The sequence below is a fragment of the Equus caballus genome, chromosome 25 (genome assembly GCF_041296265.1).
Source record: "Equus caballus isolate H_3958 breed thoroughbred chromosome 25, TB-T2T, whole genome shotgun sequence".
NCBI classification, from domain to species: Eukaryota; Metazoa; Chordata; class Mammalia; order Perissodactyla; family Equidae; genus Equus; species Equus caballus.
This window is the reverse complement of record NC_091708.1, coordinates 36,614,619-36,636,390: the sequence shown is the minus strand read 5'-3', so window position 1 is coordinate 36,636,390 and position 21,772 is coordinate 36,614,619. Positions and strand designations below refer to the sequence as shown.

Below are 21,772 nucleotides of genomic sequence, written 5' to 3'. Positions count from 1 at the left end.
GGCCATCCGACTTTAGAGCCCGCTGATGTCTTCAGTCACTGTGCTCTCCTGCCTCCTTGCTAGGCCTGGGATTCTGTGGCAGCAGAGCAGGGAGGACATCTTAGTGCCCGTGAGCAATGGTGTGGGCTGCCTGGGCTCTTCCTTTGCTCTGAGGAGGTCTTGTGAAGATCGCAGGGAGCCAAACAAGGGTCAGAGGAGGTGTGTAAGCCTCTTTGGTGAGCTCAGTCATTGGAGGGGGCCCAGGAATAGAAAGGTGCAAGGAAGTTAGAAGGACAGAGATACTAAGAGGGAAATACAAATAAGTCATTTGGCTATCGAAGATATGTTTTTCTTCTCTTTGAATTCTAGATTTTCATCTTTTAACTGTCGTCCACCCCAAATATCCTGTGATTGTTTTTTTTCCCCAAAGTTCTCAAATATTCTTTACAAGAGAGCTATTTTTCTCTATATAGCTAATGTTCAGATGGCATAGCCCTCTTCAGATTTAGTAATGAGACCAAGTCTTTAAATATTGGTGAATGGCGTTTGTCCGTTTGAGGCAAATCATGAATAACTTGAACAAAAATAAAAAAAAGTAAGCGAGACTATCATATTTGAATAATGAGGTGCTCTTTTTTTCCCCAACTGCCAAAACTTTTTAATCTTCGTCAACAATTGTTCTGTCCTCCGTCTTATTTAGGTTGCATCTGTGCGACTCTGAGCTCAGGAGCCCTGACAAGCGGCATATGAATTCTGTATTCATTAGTGATCTTGATCCAAATGCCTCTGTCCCTGCCACCAGGGCTCAGGTGTGGAAGCTGCTGGCTAATCCCACCAGCTGACATTCAGGGGTTTAATGACTCCATAGGAAGGTGACCACTTGCTGGGAGGTTTGCTGGCGGAACCCACACAGCAGACAATGGAGATCAAGGAAGACTATCACTGTTTGGCCGAAGCTCCTTCCTGTGCGACTTGAACCCTGTTGGCATCAAACAGAATTTTAAGTAAATGCAAAATTTAAAAAAAGCAAAAACCTGACCTTCGATAGCTATCATAAACAGCGATTTTCCTGTCTGTATTGAGATTGGTGGTGTTTAAGACTGTTTTTCTTGTAGCGCTTTAATAGGTGTCAGCTTAATGAGCTGAGCTTGACTCACTTTTCCTGAGTTTTAGATTTTAAGGTTATGTTTGTCTGGTTGCTACATCTCTTTAGGTACCTTGTATGTCTGGGGGAAAATATATAGTTAGAGCTGAAATTCTTTCTTGGTAAATACTTTTAAGGATTTATGCTGATATTTTTGTTTATTGTGATCTCCAGCTTTTAAAAAATTAGAATGTGAGTTCTTTGATTGACTTGTGACATGTCACTAGATGTTTTCACTTTTTTTAGGTCCTCTGGTCTAAAAATGTTGGACAGCTTATTATTTTAATAACAGCTTCATTGAGATATAATTTATGTCCATACAACTCACCTACTTTAAGTGTACAACTCAAGGGTTTTTAGTAAATTCACAGAGTTGTACAACTATCTGAATCAATTTTAGAACATTTTCGTTGCCCTCAAAAGAAACGCCATACCCATTAGCAGTCACTCCACATTTACCCCCAACCCTCCCAGCCCTAGGCAACAACTAATATGCTTTCTGTCTCTATAGACTTACCTATTCTGGACATTTCATATGACAAGAATCATACAATATGTGGTCTTTTATGACTGGCATCTTTAACTTATAATATTTTCATAATATTTCATCAATGTTGTAGCATATATTGGCATTTCATTCCTTTTTATGGTTGAATAGTATTCCATTGTATAGCTATACCATATTTTATTTATCCATTCATTAGGTGATAGACATTTGGATTGTTTTCACTTTTGGCTATTATGAATAATGCTGCTGTGGACATTTGTGGACAAGTTTTTCTGTGGATATACGTTGTCATTTCTCTTGGGTATATACCTGGGAGTGCAATTGCTGGTTCTTGTGGTATCTCTGTGTTTAACCTTTTGAGAAACTGCCAGGCTGGTTTCCAGTAGTGGCTTGGCCACTAGCAATGTATAAAAATTCTAATTTCTTATCCTCGCCAGCACTTATTATCTGTCTTTTTGATTATAGCCATCCTGGTGGGTGTGAGTTGGTATCTCATTGTGGTTTTGATGGGTTCCTTATTTATTAAGAACTAATGCAACTATGGCGATGTTGAGATGGAACTATTGAAACCCCTGACAAACTTTCTTATGCACTGGATTTGGGCACTAATTGAGTTGGTTGTACAATTGTTTAAATATTGAAAGGTCCCTTTTAGAGGCTCTCCCTGAGGCTGTTTCTGTCATTTGCTTTTGGTCATAATTCTGCATATTGGCTTTCCTTAAGACCTGAAGCATTAGATGTAGTAAATTGTGTCTTTATTGTTGGGATCAAAAAATGTGTTAATTTTCCCCAATAATTTTCTCTGTGGTTGTATTTAATGTAAAGCACTAGTTTTTAGAGATGTCAAAACCCAAAGATATAATCTCTGGAACCCTGATTAGAATTATTCTTATTAGTGATTTCCAGTGGAGTTAAACAGTTAATTTTACAAATGAACAGATAGTAAAGTTGGCCTTATGGTTCAGTGGGTGAGTTGGAGAATGGCCCTTAAAGCTTTAGAATAAATGATAATGAGAAGACACTGTTGATGGTTAAAGCTTCTCGCCAGTGCCAGATATTTTGAGTTGTCCTCCTTTTAAAAACTGAGTTTGTTCTCCTGAATTTGAACCCACCGGTGGGCCGACTTTGGAGAAGTAGAAGGTGACGACTTTTTTTTTTTTTCTTTTCTTTTTTATTGAGTTATTGATAGGTTACAATCTTGTGAAATTTCAGTTGTACATTAATGTTTGTCAGTCATGTTGTAGGTGCTAGAAGGTGACTTCTTGATTTAAGGTTACTTCCTTGGATCTTCTTGCTTACACTGTCATTTTGTGGTTTTTTTCTAAAGATTGGCACCTGAGCTAACAACTATTGCCAATCTTCTGTTTTGTCTTTTTTCTTCTTCTCCCCAAAGCCCCCCAGTAGATAGTTGTATGTTGTAGTTGTGCGTGCCTCTGGTTGTGCTTTGTGGGATGCGGCCTCAGCATGGCTTGACCAGCGGTGCCACGTCCGAGCCCAGGATCCGAACCAGCGAAACCCTGGGCCGCCGAAGTGGAGCGCATGAACTTAACCACTCGGCCATGGGGCCGGCCCCTGTGGTGGTTTATATTATGGGGCAAATGGAAGTTTTCTTGGGTCTTTCACCTGATGTTCAAGAGCAAGACTTTGCTCCCTACTGTACAGAGTTTGGGATTTCATATGTAATTGCTTCTCTCCCTTTGATTCTCTAGGATTCCTTAGTCTTCCTTGACTTAGAATGGCCATTTAAATATCTCTGCCTCTGGCCGAGTCTGTGTCTTCCTTGTCTCTGTATCTCCAGAGCCTCAGTTAATGGTGGTGGCTGGTTATCATTTCCACCTTTGCCATGGTATCCTACCTTTGATAAAAGTTGAAGTTCAAAGTGGGATATTTCGGGCAAGGGGTGAAAGAAATTTTAGAAAGTGTGTCTTATTCTTCCCATTTATTCTTAGGAAGTATAAGGAGGTTCAATGGGAGGAGGCCTGGAAGAAAGGTATAGTTTACCACAATCTCCACTGAGCTGGGAATGGATTTCTCTGGGGGCCTGGCCTCTGGAATTTGAGAATCAACAAATTTTAGGAAAGTGACCTTGTGTAAAGTTTGAAGCTCTGTATTTCCAATTTTTTGAGGCATAATGAAAGTACTACAAGTGGTATACTGCTGTAGTTATTGACTTTGAGAATTCTTTGTTGATTTTTCTGTCAAAAATATTTCTGTGCAAAAATTTTTCTGTATCTTCTACCCTGCTCTGTAAACACTGAATTTCATTTTCTTATATAATCAGTATATAATCAGTTGGCAGATCCTTTATGGAGTACCAACTGATTGCACGACATTACACTTGGGGCTGTAATCCAGAGTTAGTATTGAAAGAGGCCATTCTGTATGATGGTGGAAATCCCTTATACAGCTATGGGCAAAGTAGATTGAAAAGAAGGATTTATTTTACTCCATACTAGATAGGTAATTATTTATGATACATTTCTTTGGAGCAGGTGTTCCATTTGAAATGTTTTCACTTTACATACTTCCTATAACTGAAATGTAAGGGAAAATATACCATATAGGAGAAATGTTTCACAAAGTATATTGCTTGCTGCACCTGTGGCAAAGATCCAGCAGGCAAAATGTAACTTCTCTGTGACCAGAGACTGTTTAATCAGAGAGAGGCAAGAGCGAGATTCGGGGGTAATATGGAATAGAAATAAATGTTTAGTGACTTTCAGCTATAGAGATGGAGTTAAAAGGAAGATCTTGTTGCTAATAAAATATTCTGCATCATGGTATCCAAGAGAAAATGGACTTCTTTATCCATCTCTTATCAAATTGAGTTGCCTTTGCTAATTTGGGTCTCAGGGACATAATTTAAGCCACTAAAAATGCTCGCTTTATCTAGGTTGTCATTTTCTGTTACTCAAGCCAAGCCAAGATTTGGAATGCCATAGCTCCTTGGGAAAAGAAAGAAAAGAAGCTCTTTTATTATTCACCGATTTCATTTCATTCTAGAAGTCTTATTTTGTAAACATTTTGAATCATCGCCACTTATTGAACAGTGGCCCCCCAAATTTCACTGTCAAGAGTGAGACCCTGTGTCGGGAATCCCAGAGGTCTTCTGTGGTTAGAGGCTCACAAGCCCTTGAACAATGGATTTCCACTTTTGTTGTGTATAGGTTAGAGAAATATAAGAAATGAAATATAGGACTGAATGTTACTGGATGGTAGCTTAGAATCTTATAAGTTTTGCCTTGGCAGGTAATTTGGCATAAATTGTTAATGTAAATCTGGGTTAGTGGTGAAGACGTTATTTTAGTAAAAAAGATAAACTGCTGATTAATTCAGCATAGAACTCAATTACAAATTGAAAGTGTCTCTGCGGGACTCCCGGACCCTAAAGACAGCAGATGTTGAATTGATACTCCAGCATATTTCACAGTGGTATGAAATATTAACATGGTTTATTATACTTGTGTGGTGTGCGATATCAGAAAGGGGGAGGTGGTGGGCATGTGGGTGTGCAAAGCAGCCAAACAGTACACGTTTGTTAATATACACTGAAGTGTGATTCAGAATTTTAGGAAAGTTTCTTCTTATTTTTTTTTAATCATATAGCTCTATGGAAAAATTAAGTTTAAAATAACATTTGGGGCTAAATATTCAAATGTGGTATCTATCTACATTTACATGGCACAGGTAAACGACCGTAAAATAAAAATGGTAAACTTACTAACGCAGGATATTTACATGTTAAATGGGACTGCTACCTATAAGGGTGGGAGTTCTTGAGGGGCCCAAGCTGCATTTCACTGAGTTAATTGTCAGCTTTCACGGGCTGGAAAGTTTTCATGGGCTGCTGTACTGTTTTTACCTTCTGATCTAAAACATATGGTAATTTAAAAATGCCCCTATAATTTGCACAGGCAGAGAAGTTTCATTTCTAGCCAAAAAAAAAAGCTTCACAGTTTTCATATATCTGTATCAACTCAAAGGGGGAAAAGTCAGCAAATTTTATGTATCGGAAGATCTGAATAAATGGAACTGCCAATATTTGACGGAATTGGCAATTCTTAAGAGGCATGAGAGTAAAGTTGGCTTAGATGAGATATTTCAAAGCCATTACTACTATTATGACAGTGATTTTTTTGCATCACAGCCTATATCAAGTCTAGGTTTTGCTAGCCGAGGTGAAAACAGTTCCAAAAATAGCCAAATGATTACGGTAAGAACAAATATACCCTGGATACCTTCTGATATTATAAAGGCTTTAAAAAAAGGTGCTTTCTCAAAAATCTCTGCAACACATCAAAACTGGCAAAGGTAGAAGGGGAGTGGGCAAAGAAACCAGAAGTTTCTTGGTACTTACACCATCAGAAGCACACCTGTATCCCCATTGGAGTTGCCATTAAGGCCTTTGTAAACTATTCATAGATGAGGGTCCGTCTGAGATATGAAAGGTGACCTTGGGTTCCATTCACTTGAGTTTTACTGATCTCTAACTGGGTGCCAAGCTCTGTTCCTAGTTATGAGACATGGTGCCTTTCTTAGTGACATTTACAGCCTAGTAGGGTGGACAGGCCCACAAACAACTGTTGAAAGTCTGAGGTAAAAAGTCCGAAAACGGCACCCAGAAGCGGGGCATAGAGGTGCCACAGAGGAGAGTTGATGTGCTCTGTCCTGGGGACTTTAAGGTGGCCTCACAGCGTGCGACTCCTCACGAGTTTTTTGGTCTAGGGGTTTGAGGAAGGAGTGGAACAGGGAACCTGAAGACGAGAGGAGACCCTTCTAGATGGAGGCGTCAGGTACAAAGGCCTGGGGGCTCCTGCCCTAACGTCCTCTCTCTCAGTTGTGTAATCCTGGAAGTTTGGACAGCTGAACATATTTGGAAATAGGAAAACGAAACTCCAGACAGTGTCTCAAGTTGTCTGGGTGGTCATTTCCCGAGTCAGTGTGGCCCTGTAATTAGCGTCTGCTCTTCAGTGTGGGATAAGGCCGAGTTTCGCCTCCCTGTCCCTGCGTGTGAATATTTAGTTTAGAAAGCTGCCATGTTCCATTAGAGGTGGCTGTGTTTCGGCAGTGGGTGCAGGAGCTGTGTAGGCTTTTCAGATGTCCTTTGAGATTTACGTGGCAGTGTAATTGGGAGATGCTGGTACTTAGTGTGTTGTGCGTGGCGGAATGTGGGATTACCTGCTGTAATGAGAGCCCAGCAGCATACCTCAGGAAGGTAGTTAAAGTTTTAACCTTAACAAATAATGTGACTTGTGGGTTTTTGTGAGGTAATTTATACCCCTCTCCTCTAACCCTGAAATTGTGCAGAAACAAAAATTTTTAAAAATATGAAGTTGTGCTAAATAGGTATTTTAAAATTCCACCTGGTAGTACAGATTTTTGAAAATGTTTGCAATGAACATTGTATCTGTGGGACACTGTCGCCCTCGCAGTCGCCATCCTCCTGTGTGGGAATATAGTTTTCCTAAGATGAGAACTGCAGTGACATCAGAATATTAAACACATCTAAGGATTCATTAACTTTGGTTCCTTGACAAGTACATTGGTTTATTTTAACTCAGGTATATTGAATTGGGGTGATAGAGGAGTAAAAACGGGGTCCAGTGGAAAGTGCCCACATGGCTTTGCAGAGGTCTGGGTGGAAGACTGATTTTTGCCTCTTGTGTCATCCCTGTGGCCCCCTTTATAAAATACAAAACTCTATCTCAGGATGGGCATAGGCGGCACTTGAAGGGCGTGTTAGGAGGACCGTGTTTGTCCACTGCAGGCAGGCTTAACAAAAGTTTGCACTTAGCCTCTCACCACTCCTTCCCCACAGTGTTAAAGGAAAATTAAAGTGCACTTGCCTTTCCTTGGTCAGTTTTAGTTAATATTTACAATCAACAAATGGCCTGATGGGAAAATTAAATTAAATGGTATCTTTTTCATTGACATATACAGGGTGGTTAAAGACAGTTGGACTCATTCTGTTTGCTGAGAGGTTTTGTGTGTGTTTTGGGGGAATGTACACACTGGGATGTAGCACTGATGCCATGAATTTGCTCGGCTTTTGCTTTGGCGTTTGATGAGTGTACATTCTGTATTGGAGAAATTCATTAGAATATCCTTAAGTTTACCACGTGTAACAAGCCAGATGAATAAGGGAATGATGGAGTATCATTATTTAAGCAATATATTTGCAACTTTAAACAATTTTAGAGGTAAACTGCCTTAAAAAGGTAAACCCATGAGTGATTTATCAGTTACATCTAAGGACTAGACAAGCATCATTACTTTTTTGGAGACTAATTGTTTTGAGGTTCTGCTGTCCTGAGTGAAACAAATGTAGGCTCTGGGGTCAGACAAAACTCGGTTGAATCTCGGTTGTCGGCCACGTGCCTTTGAGTTAGTCACTTGCCCTCTGAGCCTTGGTTTCCTGGATTTTTAAAGTGGGCATAAGGTAGTGCCTACCTTAAAGGGTTATTTGGAAGAGTAAGTGGAATAATGTACTTGGCACAGTGCCTGCACACAGTGAACGTAAGTTCTCTTCCTGCCTTCTTTTAGGATACAATTGCTAGTGAAATATAATACATGAAAATGTGCTACTTCACACACTTCTTATTGACATAGGAGTAAATTCTGTATGGAAGATGCGCATGTGAACACAGGGTTTTATGGCATTAGTTTGAATTTCCTTTGCAGTGTAATGACTCCTTTCATCACTGATTTGCTTTGAACTGGGAGTCAGAAAACCAAAGTACTGAGTTATTCTCAGTTGCCCGTTGCAGTGGTAGTTCTGGAAGCTAGGCTTTTGATAACCGTGTTTGTGACCATTAGAGAAAGGGGTAGATTGGATCAGGTTAGCATCTTTCATGGGCTGCCTGCATGCCAGGCCCTGTGCTAGCAGCTTCTTCAGTGCATAGAGTACTTCGTTTAGCCCTCACGACCACCCTGGTGCTGTAGGCTTTTAGGCCTCTTTTGCAGATGAGGAAGTTGGGACTTAAAAATGTTGAGTGACTTTACCACCAGGGTCACATAGCTTGTAAGTAACAGGACTAGATTCATAGCTGGATCTCTTGGTTCTCTTAAATTCTTTGCTCCCTCCTAGCCCCCATCTCCTCTCGCGGGTCTGCTTTACTTGGGCATGTCCACTTCTGCTTCCTCATTACTTTGCACATGGCCAAACCCTCATGACCAGGATCCTCCCTTAGAGCTGCTTTCTTTACATTCTTTCGGCTCTTTTCCCCATTGTTAACCAATCCCTTATACTCTTTCTACCACATTCCAGAGGCCAGATGACATATTTTGAGAGCCAGTGCCAATGAACTGGCATTTACAAGTTGGTTACAGCCTAGGTCTTTTTTTTCCAGAGCGACCTCGGTATACTTTCCCTGGCTCTACCTTTGTCTTGTTCCTTTTTGGTGACACCCTTTAGTGTGCCTACTGCAGAAGCTTACCAGCGTCTAGAATATATAATTAAGTTAATCATTGTCTCCCATCAACCCACCAGAAAAATAGCTGCCAAGAAGTTACAAAAGGCCTTTCTGGGAAGGCCGAGTTTGTTCAGTTTGGTCAGTGCCCGTGACTGATGCTGAAGTCCAGGTGGCACCCCCTGCTTCTCCGTCTCCTGCATTCCCACCTGACTGCTGCTTCCTCCTCTCCCTCGTCCAGCCTCCCAGTCCTGTCGATGCTCCTTCCTGCCCCTGCTGGCCTACCACCATCTCTCATTGGGACTGTTAGAATCATCTGCTCTCCTATTGCCTGCCTTTGGCCTCTCCTCTCCCACTGCTTCCAGATTGTAATTTCAAAAAGCACAAATCCAACTATGTACTAATTCAGCAGCTTAAAATTTCCCACGTCTTCCCACTGCCTAGTCTGAAGGGCTGGCTCTCTGGATGGCCCATGAGGTTCTCAGGTACTCAGCCACACTGAACTACCTACCTGACCACACCTTTCTTCTTCCCATTTTCACAGCTTTACTCCTGCCATCACTTGTGTCCTTTGGCTTGGCTACCATTTACTTGGATGTCAGGACTCAGCCCAGTCTTCTTCACCTGTGCCCCATGAGACCTCTGTACACCCGTAGTCTCATTGTCAGGGCTGCCTCTTAATAACTCTTAGCTTATTGCAGTGAGCTTTCTGCTTGTGTCCCCTCTGGACTCTTAACTCTTCGTGGGTAGGGTCTTTGTCTGTTCAGACCTTCTCCCGGTGTTTAGCACAGTGTCTGTGGAGCATATTAGTATCAGAGCATTAGTAAATGCTACATTTCTTTCAAGGGTTTTGCATCATTTGAAATTTGCTTCGTATGTGGCCATCTTTAAACTTCCTAGAATAAGGGCGCTCTCTGCGTGCCTGGCTCTCCTTCCAATCCTTCCTAATCCTTATGGGGCTGTAGGAGCAGGATCATGCAGTATAATACAGTTCCCATAATAGCCACCTCTCATGTACCCTGCACTCTGTAGTGGGTTTCCATCCTCCAGACTTGGAGATGGATAGGCCCAGTGTGAACGTGGCTCTTCTTTTTTATTTTTGTTGTGACCCAAGGAGCAAATTCACTTCATTTCCCCCCGTTTTCAGGTGATAGCCCTTTCAGCATCTCCAGGAATATGCTGGCAAAGTTATCACTGACCACATTGTTTTATGGAGAGAGAGAAATATTATTAAGATCTTATTACTACCTGGGGCAGCTTGGTTTTTATTTGGAGGATTGTTGAGCATATTTCTCACTCTATCTTTAAACCCAGTCTTTCTTGTTTTTTTTCTCTGATTATATTTGATTCAATGCAGCCTTGGAAATATATATTTGTATACACATATGCTGTGAACGCTGATTTCTTTTCCTTGTGGAAAGCAATATGTTCCCGTCTCGCTTGGTCCTTTTCCCTCTGGAAGCTTAGGTGTTTTTCCTTCCTTTCGCTCTCTCAGAATCCAGCAAAACCTCTTGCCCACCACTGATTTTCCTGTGGTGTGATAGGAAGACATGGACTTTGGTGATGCCAGGCACTAACTTGGCACGGATCCTCGCCTCCACTTGCACATGGCCACGTGCCTTTGAGCACATCAGCCAGCCTTTCTAGAGCTTCAGTTTCCTCAGCTGTACGGCAGTGGTTATAAGGATTAAATAAGTAACATAAGTGTTGGCTCAGACCCAGGGATGTGGCGGGTGCCCATGTTACAAGTTCTCTCACACCCTTGCCTCTTTCCTTCTCTCCTAGAACTTGCTGACACTTCTGTTTGTAAAATCTGTGTGTCAAGGACGCTTCCTGTCCCTTTATTCCTCCCATCAGCTCTTGGACAGAGGCATTATTCCGGTCTTCTGACGGGCACGCTGTGGCTCAGAGAGAGTTAAGTACTGTGTTCATGAGTGACCCAGCTCTTGTTCTGCAGTGCTCTGTGGCCGCCTTTTCTGCCTCATTGCGGTTGTGCAGCCTCGGACCTCTCCTCTTCTCAGACTGAGTTGTGATCAGGCATTTGCGTCCTTCAGTGATCTGGGACAGGCCACGTTGGCAGTGACTTGCTTGGCAGTTCCTTGAACATGAGCACTCCTTCCTTCCCATCCCTGCTGAAAACCCCTTTAGTCACTCCTGCACTCACAGCATGTTTGCCCTTCACTATTCGCATCACCCAGATGCTGGGCGCCAGAAAAGGCTATCGAGGGAAGAATTGGCAGCGCCATCTTGGTAGAGATGGTAGAGACACCGTCACTCACCTCACTCCCTGCTCTGGGCACTCAGCACCAGCTGCATGTCAGTTGCACCCAACAATTCCCAGGTGTTCACACAGGCAGACTGTGTTTACCCGAACAGCTCAAGTCAAAAACTCGGACAACTTTGCATTTGTCACACAGGCCAGTCTGAAAAAAAATTAACCTTTTCCTCTATAAAATATGTGGCTACACATGGGATGCATCCGGTCTCTTACAAAGTGCAGGAAGCATACTGCTTTTGGGGGGACTGTTTTAAACACATTTTTGAGCTCTTTAAATTTTATTCAACCATCGGCTGTGAATGACTCCTTCAGGCCGCATCGGTGGCATAGTCAGAACCTCAGCATGTCGACAGGCCGCCCCAGAACATTGTGCTTAAACCTCTTCCTCGTGAGTGTTGAACTGGCTTTGAGTGCTTTTGTTTCCTGGTCCCCACTTGTGACTGGTGCAGTTTTGGAATTATCCCATTTTGGTATCTATGTGTCTCATAATTAATTTCGTCTCTTAGTTTGGCAAAGCCATGAGTGCATTTGACGTTGATTCAGTTTTTCATTTTTCATTTGTTGATGTCCGTGCTAAGCACTTGCTAGCGCCTGGGATACAGAGATGGAGACGACATGGTTTTGGTCCTCTTCTTGGAGTCCAAACTCTTGTCACACCCAGACTTTGATCTGCTCTGCTGAGATCATCAGAGCAATGGCATTTTTTGCTGTTTCAGATCCTACTGACAAAAGATATGTGGATTTTCCAAGATCAATTTGGACTACTTCATTCTTCTTGAGTAAAATCCTTAGTTGTTGAGTAAAGGTGCAAACTGTCACGAACTAAATGGTCCTTGTAGATTTGGTAGTAAATAGGAAAATTGATGAAAGTTGTGTGCGAGTTCAGCTGTGCTGCCACCCACATCCTTATTACCCTTGAGCAAAGGTAGGAGAGCCACTGTCCCTTGACTCCTGACGTGACCATGGGACAGAAGGCAAAGGGACACCTCTTCAATGCCCAGGAAAACAGGAGAGCCAGGAAAGCTCTATTCTTCACAGAAAAGGCTGAAGATTTCTTCCTTTTTCAACTCCTTAATGTCAGTGATTCTGCTACATAAATGGAATATATTTTCCAGCAAATAATGAATTTAATTTCTTTTTAAAGAATTAAAAAAACAAGTTACAAATTGATTTTTTTCAAATGACTTGCCAGATACACATATTTTCATGTTCCACAGTTGTATTTAAAATAGTGTTAGGTTTTCAGTCAAATGCATATTTAATATTCTGCCTGCCTCCAGCATGAGCAAAGCACTGCTGAGAATGCGGAACTGAGCAGTTGAACGGAGAGGGTTTATTTAAAGACTATTAATTTGATGCTGAACTGTCCAGGGCGCCCATTGGCTGGGCACCCATATTTTACTCTGGTGACATTCCCAATCTAGAAACCACTTAAGTGAGAAGAGAAATTCGATTGTAGCTGTGGACGAGAATAATGTGGAGAAGTTTCTTTGCAGTACTATTTTGGGCCTGCACCATAGCGCATGCCAAGGTAATCTATCAGTTTGTGAGTGTCTACAAAATGCAACTCTCTAGATAACAGGTTTAAAGTAAAGATTTAATACGGCCTCCATCTCCTGTGATGCTGCAGTGACAGTTTAAAACTCATTCTCTAAATCTCAGCAGACTTTATAGCCAGCAGTGGGCCAATATAAAGTTTAATAGCATTACAACACATAAATCATCTTTTAAAGATGCTACTAGTAGCTCCAATATTAAATGCAGACAATCGCCTGTGTTATAAATAATTTATCAAACACCATTTCAGATTAGCCTTCCATGCTGAGTTATTTATTTTAGCCTTTTCTGTACGATTCCTAAGGCACTTTTTGAAAGATCCATTACTGGTCAGTTTAATGAACTTGGGGGTCTGTTTTGTCCCCTCAAGCACTCGGGTACAGCTGTGGTGACCATTACATGGCCGACGTGGACCTCTTTGTGCCTTTTACAAGTGCTGCCCATTTGTCATGTAGCGGTAAATGGAGCTGCACATTGGAGTCCAGGGACACATTGTGCGATGCGGTGATGGAGACAAACAGATAGCTCTATAAAGTGCTGCTTGTCACAGCTGACTTGTGGTACAGTACATCACTCTTATTGTAATCTCATTTAAGAAGCAGGGGTGGCCCGGGGGACTGATATTCCCAGTTAGTTTGGTCTTTGTAGCCATAAAGCAGGAAGTGCTCCTTTTATATTCTCCGAACTTTTAGGGAGTGTGCTTTTTGCTTGGATTAATTATTATAGGAGCTTCTCCATGGCACTGTGTGAGGATTTGTCAGCAGGTTTGTTTGGACCTCCTCCTCCTGGCCTGGGGTTTGGTACAGGCAGGCACTGCTTAGAGCTAAACTGTGTCTCAAGGAGCCCTCTGGCTTGCTTTATTAAATAAGTTACCATTTATTAAGCAGCATCTACATGCCAGACACTATAGTAGGTGCTTTCTATACTTTATTTTTAATTCTTGCAGCAATTTTGTGATAAATCCTAATTTATCATCACTCTATTACAGAGGAGGACAGTGAACTCAGAGAGGTAAAGTGACTTGCCCAAGGTTGCACAGCAATAAGTGGGAAACTGGGGATTCAAACCCAGTCTGTCTGCCTCCACATCTGCCAGATGACCTTGAACCTAGGTTCCCCAACTACCTTTTGATCACCGGGGTCATGGTGGTCTTTTGGCTGAGCATCTCAAAGTAAAAGGAAGCTGCCATTGGCCTGGAGGACCATTTTTCTGGTAGCCAGGATGAGTTCTGCTAATCCATCAACACACTGATTCCAAGTTCCCTTGTGACTAGCAATGGAAATCCATGAGCAGCTGGCTAGGGGAGGACATCACACCTGGGCCTGACCAGCTGGGTTCAGGGCTCTGCAGGGCCCTCGTCAGAGCCCCTCTGGAGCAGCTGTCCCCAGGCAGATGCTGCTCAGAGCTCGGGTCACTCCACATCTTCCAGAAGAGGGAGGTGTGGTTTCCCTGTGAAAGGAAGGAACGGTGCTTCCTGCGTTTATCGTGGGCCAGACACAGATGAAAATGTGGTGTTTCCTCGCCTCTTGCTTTTAGTTTGTGGTTTTTCTTGATAGTTTTCCTAAATATTTGGTAGCACGTGTTAAAGACAAGAGTTGTTTAATTGTGAAATTCTACTATAAAGAAAACACAGTATGAATATGCCCAGTAGCATATTTGCATATGTGACTAGAATTCTGGATATGGAAATACTATGGTAAAAGACAGTATTCGACATAAGCAGTTCCTGGAACGTAGTAGGTGCCTGTAAATATTTGTTGAAGACATTAACTCTGTAAGTAATGGGTAGACAATAGAGTCTTGGTGATTTTTACCCTACTTGCATTTTGAGGGTTTTGGTGGGGGTGAGAGATAGGTGAAATAAGACCTTGGATCTTTTTATATTGATCTCTGCCATGTTACAGGGTAGAAACATTTAGGTGGCCATCTGTGGGCAGTCTTGGAAACACAGGGCCTCCTGCCCCTACCATGGAAATGACTGTCAGAGGAGCTGCTAGGTGACCCAAAGAGAAATTGGCAACCATCCTCCTTCTCTTAAACTTGCCCAGGTTCTGGAGATCCTTGGTGATGGGGGAGTGACATAGCCTGAATGAATCAGGGAGCTGCTGTCCTCTGTCCTGTACTTGCCAAGGAGCCCCCAGCCCACAGCTGAGATAGTTCCCTGTGAGCTGGTGTGGCGCTGTGGCATTCCGGCTCTGGAGCCTGAAGGAGACGTCTTCCTGTTTACTAGCTGTGTGACTTTGGGCGAGGCATTGACTCTGAGCCATAGTTTCTGACGATAGTAACCCCAAAAGACGGTTGTGGGCGGGGGCAAGAATGATGGCCACCAGAGTGCCGGACTTGGTACTTGGCTCATCACAGCAGGCGCCCAGTAGAACGTACAGCTCATTCCATTTCACAGCATCTTCGGTCCTGGTGTCGGAGGGGTGGGACGGGGAAGACCTGGGATGTGAGATTTTCTTCCTTAACGAATGACCTTCCCTAGAATTGGTGGGGAGGAAAGGAATTTAAAGGGCAAATTCCCAGTTTTTAAAGGCAGTCACACTTAAATAACAGCATATACCATAATTTTATGAGGAGATCAAGCTCTACATAGTCCATTTCAAAGTTTGCACATTTGTTTTCCCTTCTTCTCCCCAAAGCTCCCCCAGTACATAGTTGTATATTTTAGTTGTAGGTCCTTCTGGTTGTCAAAGTTTGCACATTTTTGAGTTTGTAAGTTTACTCACGTTATAGAATGTTTGCAAAATAGAGGAAGATTCAGCTATAATCTTAGCACTGTCAGCATCCTGGTATCTATGTGCCAGTTCTAATTGATTGACATTAGCTCTGCACGCCTCATATCACGTGCATATTTCAGATGCCTCTAAGTCTCCCCCATCCCCACCCCCAAATATAAAATAACTTGGGGAATTTAGCTCTGCGGGCCCAAGTGTTGCCCACAGGATTTGTGACGCTCCCTGGGTACTGTTGGCTGGCTCAGAGTTGTGGTGATGAGAAAAGCAGCGATGGCAAAGCGAAGGAGATAGGAAAACAGCAGAGAAGAGAAGGGGAAAAGAGATGGTGGGTCAGGAGCAGGGGAATAAGCAGGTGCCCCCTGCACTCACACACAACACGCGCGTGTCTAGGGTCGTTTAACAAGAAGATCAAGTCGGAATGAGGTTGCATTTGTTAAGTTAGTGGCTGCTGTTTCTCTCTGTGTGGCAGCAGCCGCAGCAGCCATCTCCTTCTCTAGGGTGCTTTCTTTGCTTCCACTTTCACTGGTTTCTGGTAAGGCTTTTGGCCTCGGGGACTGCGCTGAGTCCAGGAGAGAATTCCCAAGTAGAGGATCCTGTTTGAATGAATTCTTACGAGGCTGTATATGCGCAAGAGAATAACTGGCTTCGTCGGCCCCACATAGGTGCCACTGAGGAAGTGAGAAAACCCGGTGGGATAAAGTTCCGAATGACTCCTAGCCTTGCTGCTGGGTTGCAGAGGATCCCACATCCAGCAGAGCCTTCTCTATCCTTCTCTCAGGCTGTAGAGGGTGCTCATGTCACTGGAATCCCACTTCCTGGCTTATGGCAGGCAGAGGAGCAGGAGCCCTGAGTGGTCCCTCACATCTTCCCACAGCTGGAAGTCAGTGAATTGGCCGGTTGATGCTCTCAGGCTGCAGCTTGGGGTGGGGAGTCAGGTTTCTCAAAGGGTGTTACTTGGAGGAGCTCTTTAGTTCAGCTTGCAGGCTTGTGGATTCTCATGTCCCAGTGGAGTGGGAAGGGACTGCAGCACAAGTTAGAGGACCCTCCTTGGGAGATTGGTTCATTTTTGCCCGTGTTGCATAAAGAGTTTGAACTTGGTGTTCCCCAGGTCCCACCTTGCTGCCTCTGCTGCCTGCCTTCTGTTTTACTGCCGTTTTCTGAGTTTCTGGTGTGTGACCTTTCAGCCCTTCCAGCTGGTGTGCCGAGAGCTTTTTCTGTTAGCTCTTATCGCACTGTATTGTAGTTACTTGGGTTTTATGCCCCCAGTGGACTCCAAGTACCTGCAGGGCGGGAACCGTGGGGCCTCATCCATTTCTGTGGCCCTATCTCCTGGCATTGGACCTGGCGTGTGATAGGCCTTTTGGATAAGAAATGAATTAATCCACTTTTTCACCAGTAACTCTTGGGGACTTAGACTTGCTTCTTAAAGGAGAAATAGAAGGGAGAGTGATTTAAAGAAAGGAATCACTTCAGCAAACATGGAGGCTCGTCAGTGGGAGGTGATAAATTGTCTTGAGCAAGAAGTGTCCTCATTGGTTCTGCCACCATTTTCCCAGAACTATTGTCGTGTTTTGGTGTTAGTTTTTTCCCCCATAATATTGACTTTCTTCATTATGTTTCCAGAAAGCAGGTTCCAACCATTGTTAGACATTTTTATCAGGAGTTAGCAAACTACAGCCCATGGGCCAGATTTGGCTCACCACCTGTTTTTGTTAATAAAGTTTTATTGGCACACAGCCACACACGTTTGTTTGCGTATTGTCTGTGGCTGTCTTGTGCTACCATGACTGAGTTGAGTAGTTACGACAGAGACTGTATATCCACAAAGCCCAGAATATTTACTGCCTGGCCCTTGACAAGGAAAGTTTACTGACCGCTGTTTTAGAGGCTGAATTGCTCTGTTAGCCCCCAGTCCTCAGTTACGTGGCGGTTGTCTGATGTGAAGCAGCGTGTTGGAGAGGGGACGCAAGCATAAGGGTTTGAGAGGCCTGAGTCCTGCTCTACGGGCTGAGGAAGCTTCTGCAAATCACTGAGGTCCTTTGAGGCCTTTTCTTCGTCCATCCAACGGGCACTGAACAGCATGCCTCCCTCGCAGGTGATTTTGTGCATGCTGCCGAAAGTGCTCTGTGGACGTGAGAGCAGGCCCTCAGTTCCGCTGTGGACATGATTGTCACCATTCTCTTTTTCAGGAGGAGGAAGCCAAGAAGCTGGTGAGTGAAGCCATTGCAGCTGGCATCTTCAATGACCTGGGGTCTGGAAGTAACATTGATCTCTGTGTCATCAGCAAGAGCAAGCTGGATTTTCTCCGCCCATACTCAGTGCCCAACAAGAAGGGGACGAGGTCAGTGGAGGAGGTGGGATTCTTCCTGTGGCCCCTGGCTTCCGTGCCAGCCGTGATCTCTCTCTGGGATCTGGACAGGGTTCTCCTGACTCTTAGCCATGTTAAGGTAATCCAGTGTCCCCAGGCCAGCCTTACACAACAGACCTTTGAGCCATTGTTTGCTTTATGACTGTGGGCTGCTGTCAGATGTGGAAAAGTAACTTGTAAAATGTTGATGGGAGAGGTGGAGTGGGGCCCAGAAAAGAGCCCTAGGCTGGGTTTTTTTTTTTTTTTTTTTACGAAGATTAGCCCTGAGCTAATTACTGCCAATCCTCCTCTTTTTGCTGAGGGAGACTGGCCCTGAGCTAATATCCGTGCCCATCTTCCTCTACTTTATACGTGGGACACCTACCACAGCATGGCTTTTGCCAAGTGGTGCCATGTCTGCACCCAGGATCCGAACCAGCGAACCCCGGGCCACTGAGAAGCGGAACGTGTGAACTTAACCGCTGCACTACCGGGCCGGCCCCTAGGCTGGGGGCTTTTGGGGGAGAGGTTTGACTCACCTGCTGTCCTTTCTCTAGCTCTTAAAGAATCCCCTGAATTCTGTGAGAAGGTGCAGTTTTCAGGGCAGCCAGCCCCTAGCGTTTCTCACAGTGGTCCCAGAGCCCTAGGCAACCATAAACCGTTGGTTAAGTCTCTGAAAGTTAGCCTTGGGAGCTGACTGGTGCTTCCTGCTCTCCAGGGAGCGATGGCCTCTGTTGAGTAGGCGGCCTGTCTCAGGGGTGCGGCGCTGGCTCAGGCGGGGGACAAGGTTCTAGTTGATCTGTTCAGCAGAACTGGAAGGTTCCAACCCTTGGTGGCTGGTGTGTGTGCAGGTGAGCTGCTCATTTGCAGTCCCACATGGTTGTCTGGCTGCTTGACCATTCTGTGGCTCCTGACCTCTTCCTGGAGCCTGAGCAGCTCAAGAGGGGGCTCCTGGAGCTCCGCTTCCAGCTGGGTTCATCTGAATGCAGCACAGCAGTATTTATAAACTCTGCCACCTCCCATTCAGCCCCACAGCTAGGCCAGAGGATAGCAAGCACCTCACCTTCTGGAATGCTTGCTTCACCCCACTACATGTGCTCATTTCCAAATGGGGAGTAATTCACAAGGAAAGGATAGAACATTGAGAACCAGCAGGTAATCGTTGCAGTGTGTGCTCAGCATGGTGGAAACTCACTGTTCTCTCCACAGGGTGGGGCAGCACAGCAGCAAAGAGCTCTGGCTCAGGGGTTGGGGAAATGCCATTGCCTGGCGTGGTGACCTTGGGCAAGTCAGTCTCCCTGTCTGTGAAATGATGGAGCTAGACTAGGTGATCTCTAATGGCCCCACGGAATTTATGTGGCCTTTAGCAGGAAGGGATACCACCTTTCGGGCCGAGAGCCGTGTTGGGGAGCAGGCTTAGCTCTTTGCTGAGCTCCCTGATGGTGGGAGCCGAGGACCACTGCATGGCCCATGTCGCCTGGTACTTGCAAGATGCTGCAGGACCTGAGCAAGTCCATGGTGAAAGAGTTTGGGGGGAGGTGTTTACACTCTGTCCAGACTAACCCATGTCCTGGGTGAGGATTCTGGAAGCCACGTTTGAGTCACTGACAAGTAGTATTTGTGGTTGAACAAGGGACCAGTGCTCAGCGCAGGAGTCCTTGTCCAAACAGGCGTGCACCAGTGGCACATCTTACTTCCCTGGGCCATAGGTCACTCACCTGTAGAGGAGGCCGTGTGTGCACGAGGACAGAAACAAAACGGCCCCGTTGGTTACCTGTGAAGATGCAGTGAGGTGGCCTGCAGGGGCTGGGCGCAGGGCAGGTGTCAGTTCCCCGCCTCCGTGCGGAGCTGCTCCCCCGCAGCGCCTGGGCTCTGCAGCAGGTGCCAGGTGGCAGCACTGCAGCAATAGTGCACACTCAGGAATCTCACTATCTTTTTGCCAGTGGGTGCTGATGGGGGCACTGCCTGGGTTAGGAGAGCCTTCCCAGAGTGGACAGTCAGGGTGGGGGCAGAGCCTTAGGCCTGGGCAGGCGTCCTGTGCCCAGTCCTGGTGTGGACCTGACCTTCCACGTGCACACAGTCTCCTCTGCTCTCGGCCATCCCCACCCTGTTTGCAGTCCACCGTGGGTTAAGGCAGAAGCCCGCCCTGCGTGCTGCTGAAACCCAGCGCTGCGACCCAGGATGGTGAGGCAGCTCCTGGGTGTCCAGGCCTCCCGTGGACATTGCCGCTGAGAGGGGTCAGGCACACAGGAGCCACGTGGGGCTCTGGCTCCAGGACAACAAGCTGCCAGGGCTCCCTTCTGGGGGAAGGAGCCACATCTCCACACCAGCAGGGGAGGGGCAGGGCACATCTTAAAATGTGCTCCTGCTCAGATCCTGGAAGAGAGTGTGAGGGGACGGGCAGGGTGAGCGGAAGTGAAGCCCAGCTGTCCTTCCTTGGCCGCGCTGGCCTGAGTTTACACTGAGCTCTCTTACGTCACCCTCTTTTCTGCCTCCTGCTCCCTCTGAGCGTGAGTGCCCATTTGAGAGGACGGGTTTTCCAGGAGCACGTGGTCATGGCAGAGCCAGCAGCCTTCTGTTAGTCCATGCCAGGTTGACAGAGAGAACGTCCCAGCTGGGGACAGAGCAGAGGAACAGCTGGATCTGTGCTGCTGTTGGACAGTATCGCAATTCCTGGCCCCACTGCGAGAATTCGCAGTTCAAATCTGTGTCTTACAGACTGCCTTGTGCTCAGGGAGGCCTCCGTCAGATTCACGCCAAGACGGAAAGTGTCGGGTGTGTCCTAGTGGCGGTCCCCTGTGTCCTTGCAGGGGACAGGTAACTCTCCCTTCTGGAGTCTCCAGAGTATGGTCTAAAGTGACGAGCCCAGAGTCTGGCCGTGCGCCATTTTTATACTGTTTATGCTTCCAAGTATTTTTAAAGCGTTTAAGGTAACAGGTCATCCTTGTTGCTGCACAAGAGAAGGGTGACGACAGCACCGTAATGAAAGGATTCGCTTCCTGCTGGTTCCTGAAAGGCGCTGTCGCGATGCTGAAGCTTGAAGGCAAATGACCAAATGGTTCCAGCGCCTTCTGGGGGTGGTGAGGTGGGGAAGGAAATTGAGGGCCCCCTGGGTGCCAGGCGCCCTCTGTGATCTTTGCTAACGTGCGGCATGTCTACCAGGGGCCCGTTCGTAGCATGAGAGTGGACGAAGAGAGCCTTGGGGGTGCAGAGCTGGGGCTCAGGAGAGGCAGGAGGGGTTCAGGCCTGCTCGCTGCCTCGCCTGGTGCTTATCCTTCTCTCCAGCCCTCCGGCGGGCCCCTCAAGGGGATCCTAACTCTGCTTTTGTTGTTCTCTCAATAGGTTTGGCCGATACAGGTGTGAGAAAGGGACCACAGCCGTCCTCACTGAGAAAGTCACTGCCCTCGACATTGAGGTGCTGGAAGAAACAGTCCAGACGATGGACACTTCCTGAATGGAGTCAGTGGATGGTGCTTACGGCTCTGGAAGACTGGGGGCAGTGGAGGCTCCCCTGTAAGACATTCATTCGGCCAGTGTTTGCTGAATGAAACCCAATAAAAAATGAAAACCAGTCGAGTGGCTGAGGTCTGGAGGCCGTGTGGTTTTTATTTTTGGCCACTAAGGTGCATCGCCCTGGCCTCCCCTTCAAGATGTTAATCCCTCCCCGAGTGCCAGTCTGCCTTCAGGTGGGAGTACGAGCAAGGTCACCCTCCAGGAGACAGACGAGGCCTCATCTGCTGCTGGAGGTCAGGTGGGCTTCTCTGATTCTTGAGAGGAACTTTGCTGCCCACCCCTTGTGCTGACTGACTTTT

General features: G+C 45.6%; 1 protein-coding gene across 1 annotated transcript in view; it reads left to right on the top strand.

Moving 5' to 3' along the window:
* The window catches only part of PSMB7 (proteasome 20S subunit beta 7), a 56,372-nt gene extending 34,841 nt beyond the window's left edge, over positions 1-21,531 (top strand). Inside the window, exons 7-8 of the mRNA XM_001502120.6 lie at positions 17,803-17,954; positions 21,303-21,531. Of these exons, the coding sequence (XP_001502170.1) occupies positions 17,803-17,954; positions 21,303-21,414 (264 nt within the window). The 3' untranslated portion in view covers positions 21,415-21,531. The remainder of the gene's footprint in view (positions 1-17,802; positions 17,955-21,302) is intronic.
* Positions 21,532-21,772: the final 241 nt, after the last annotated feature.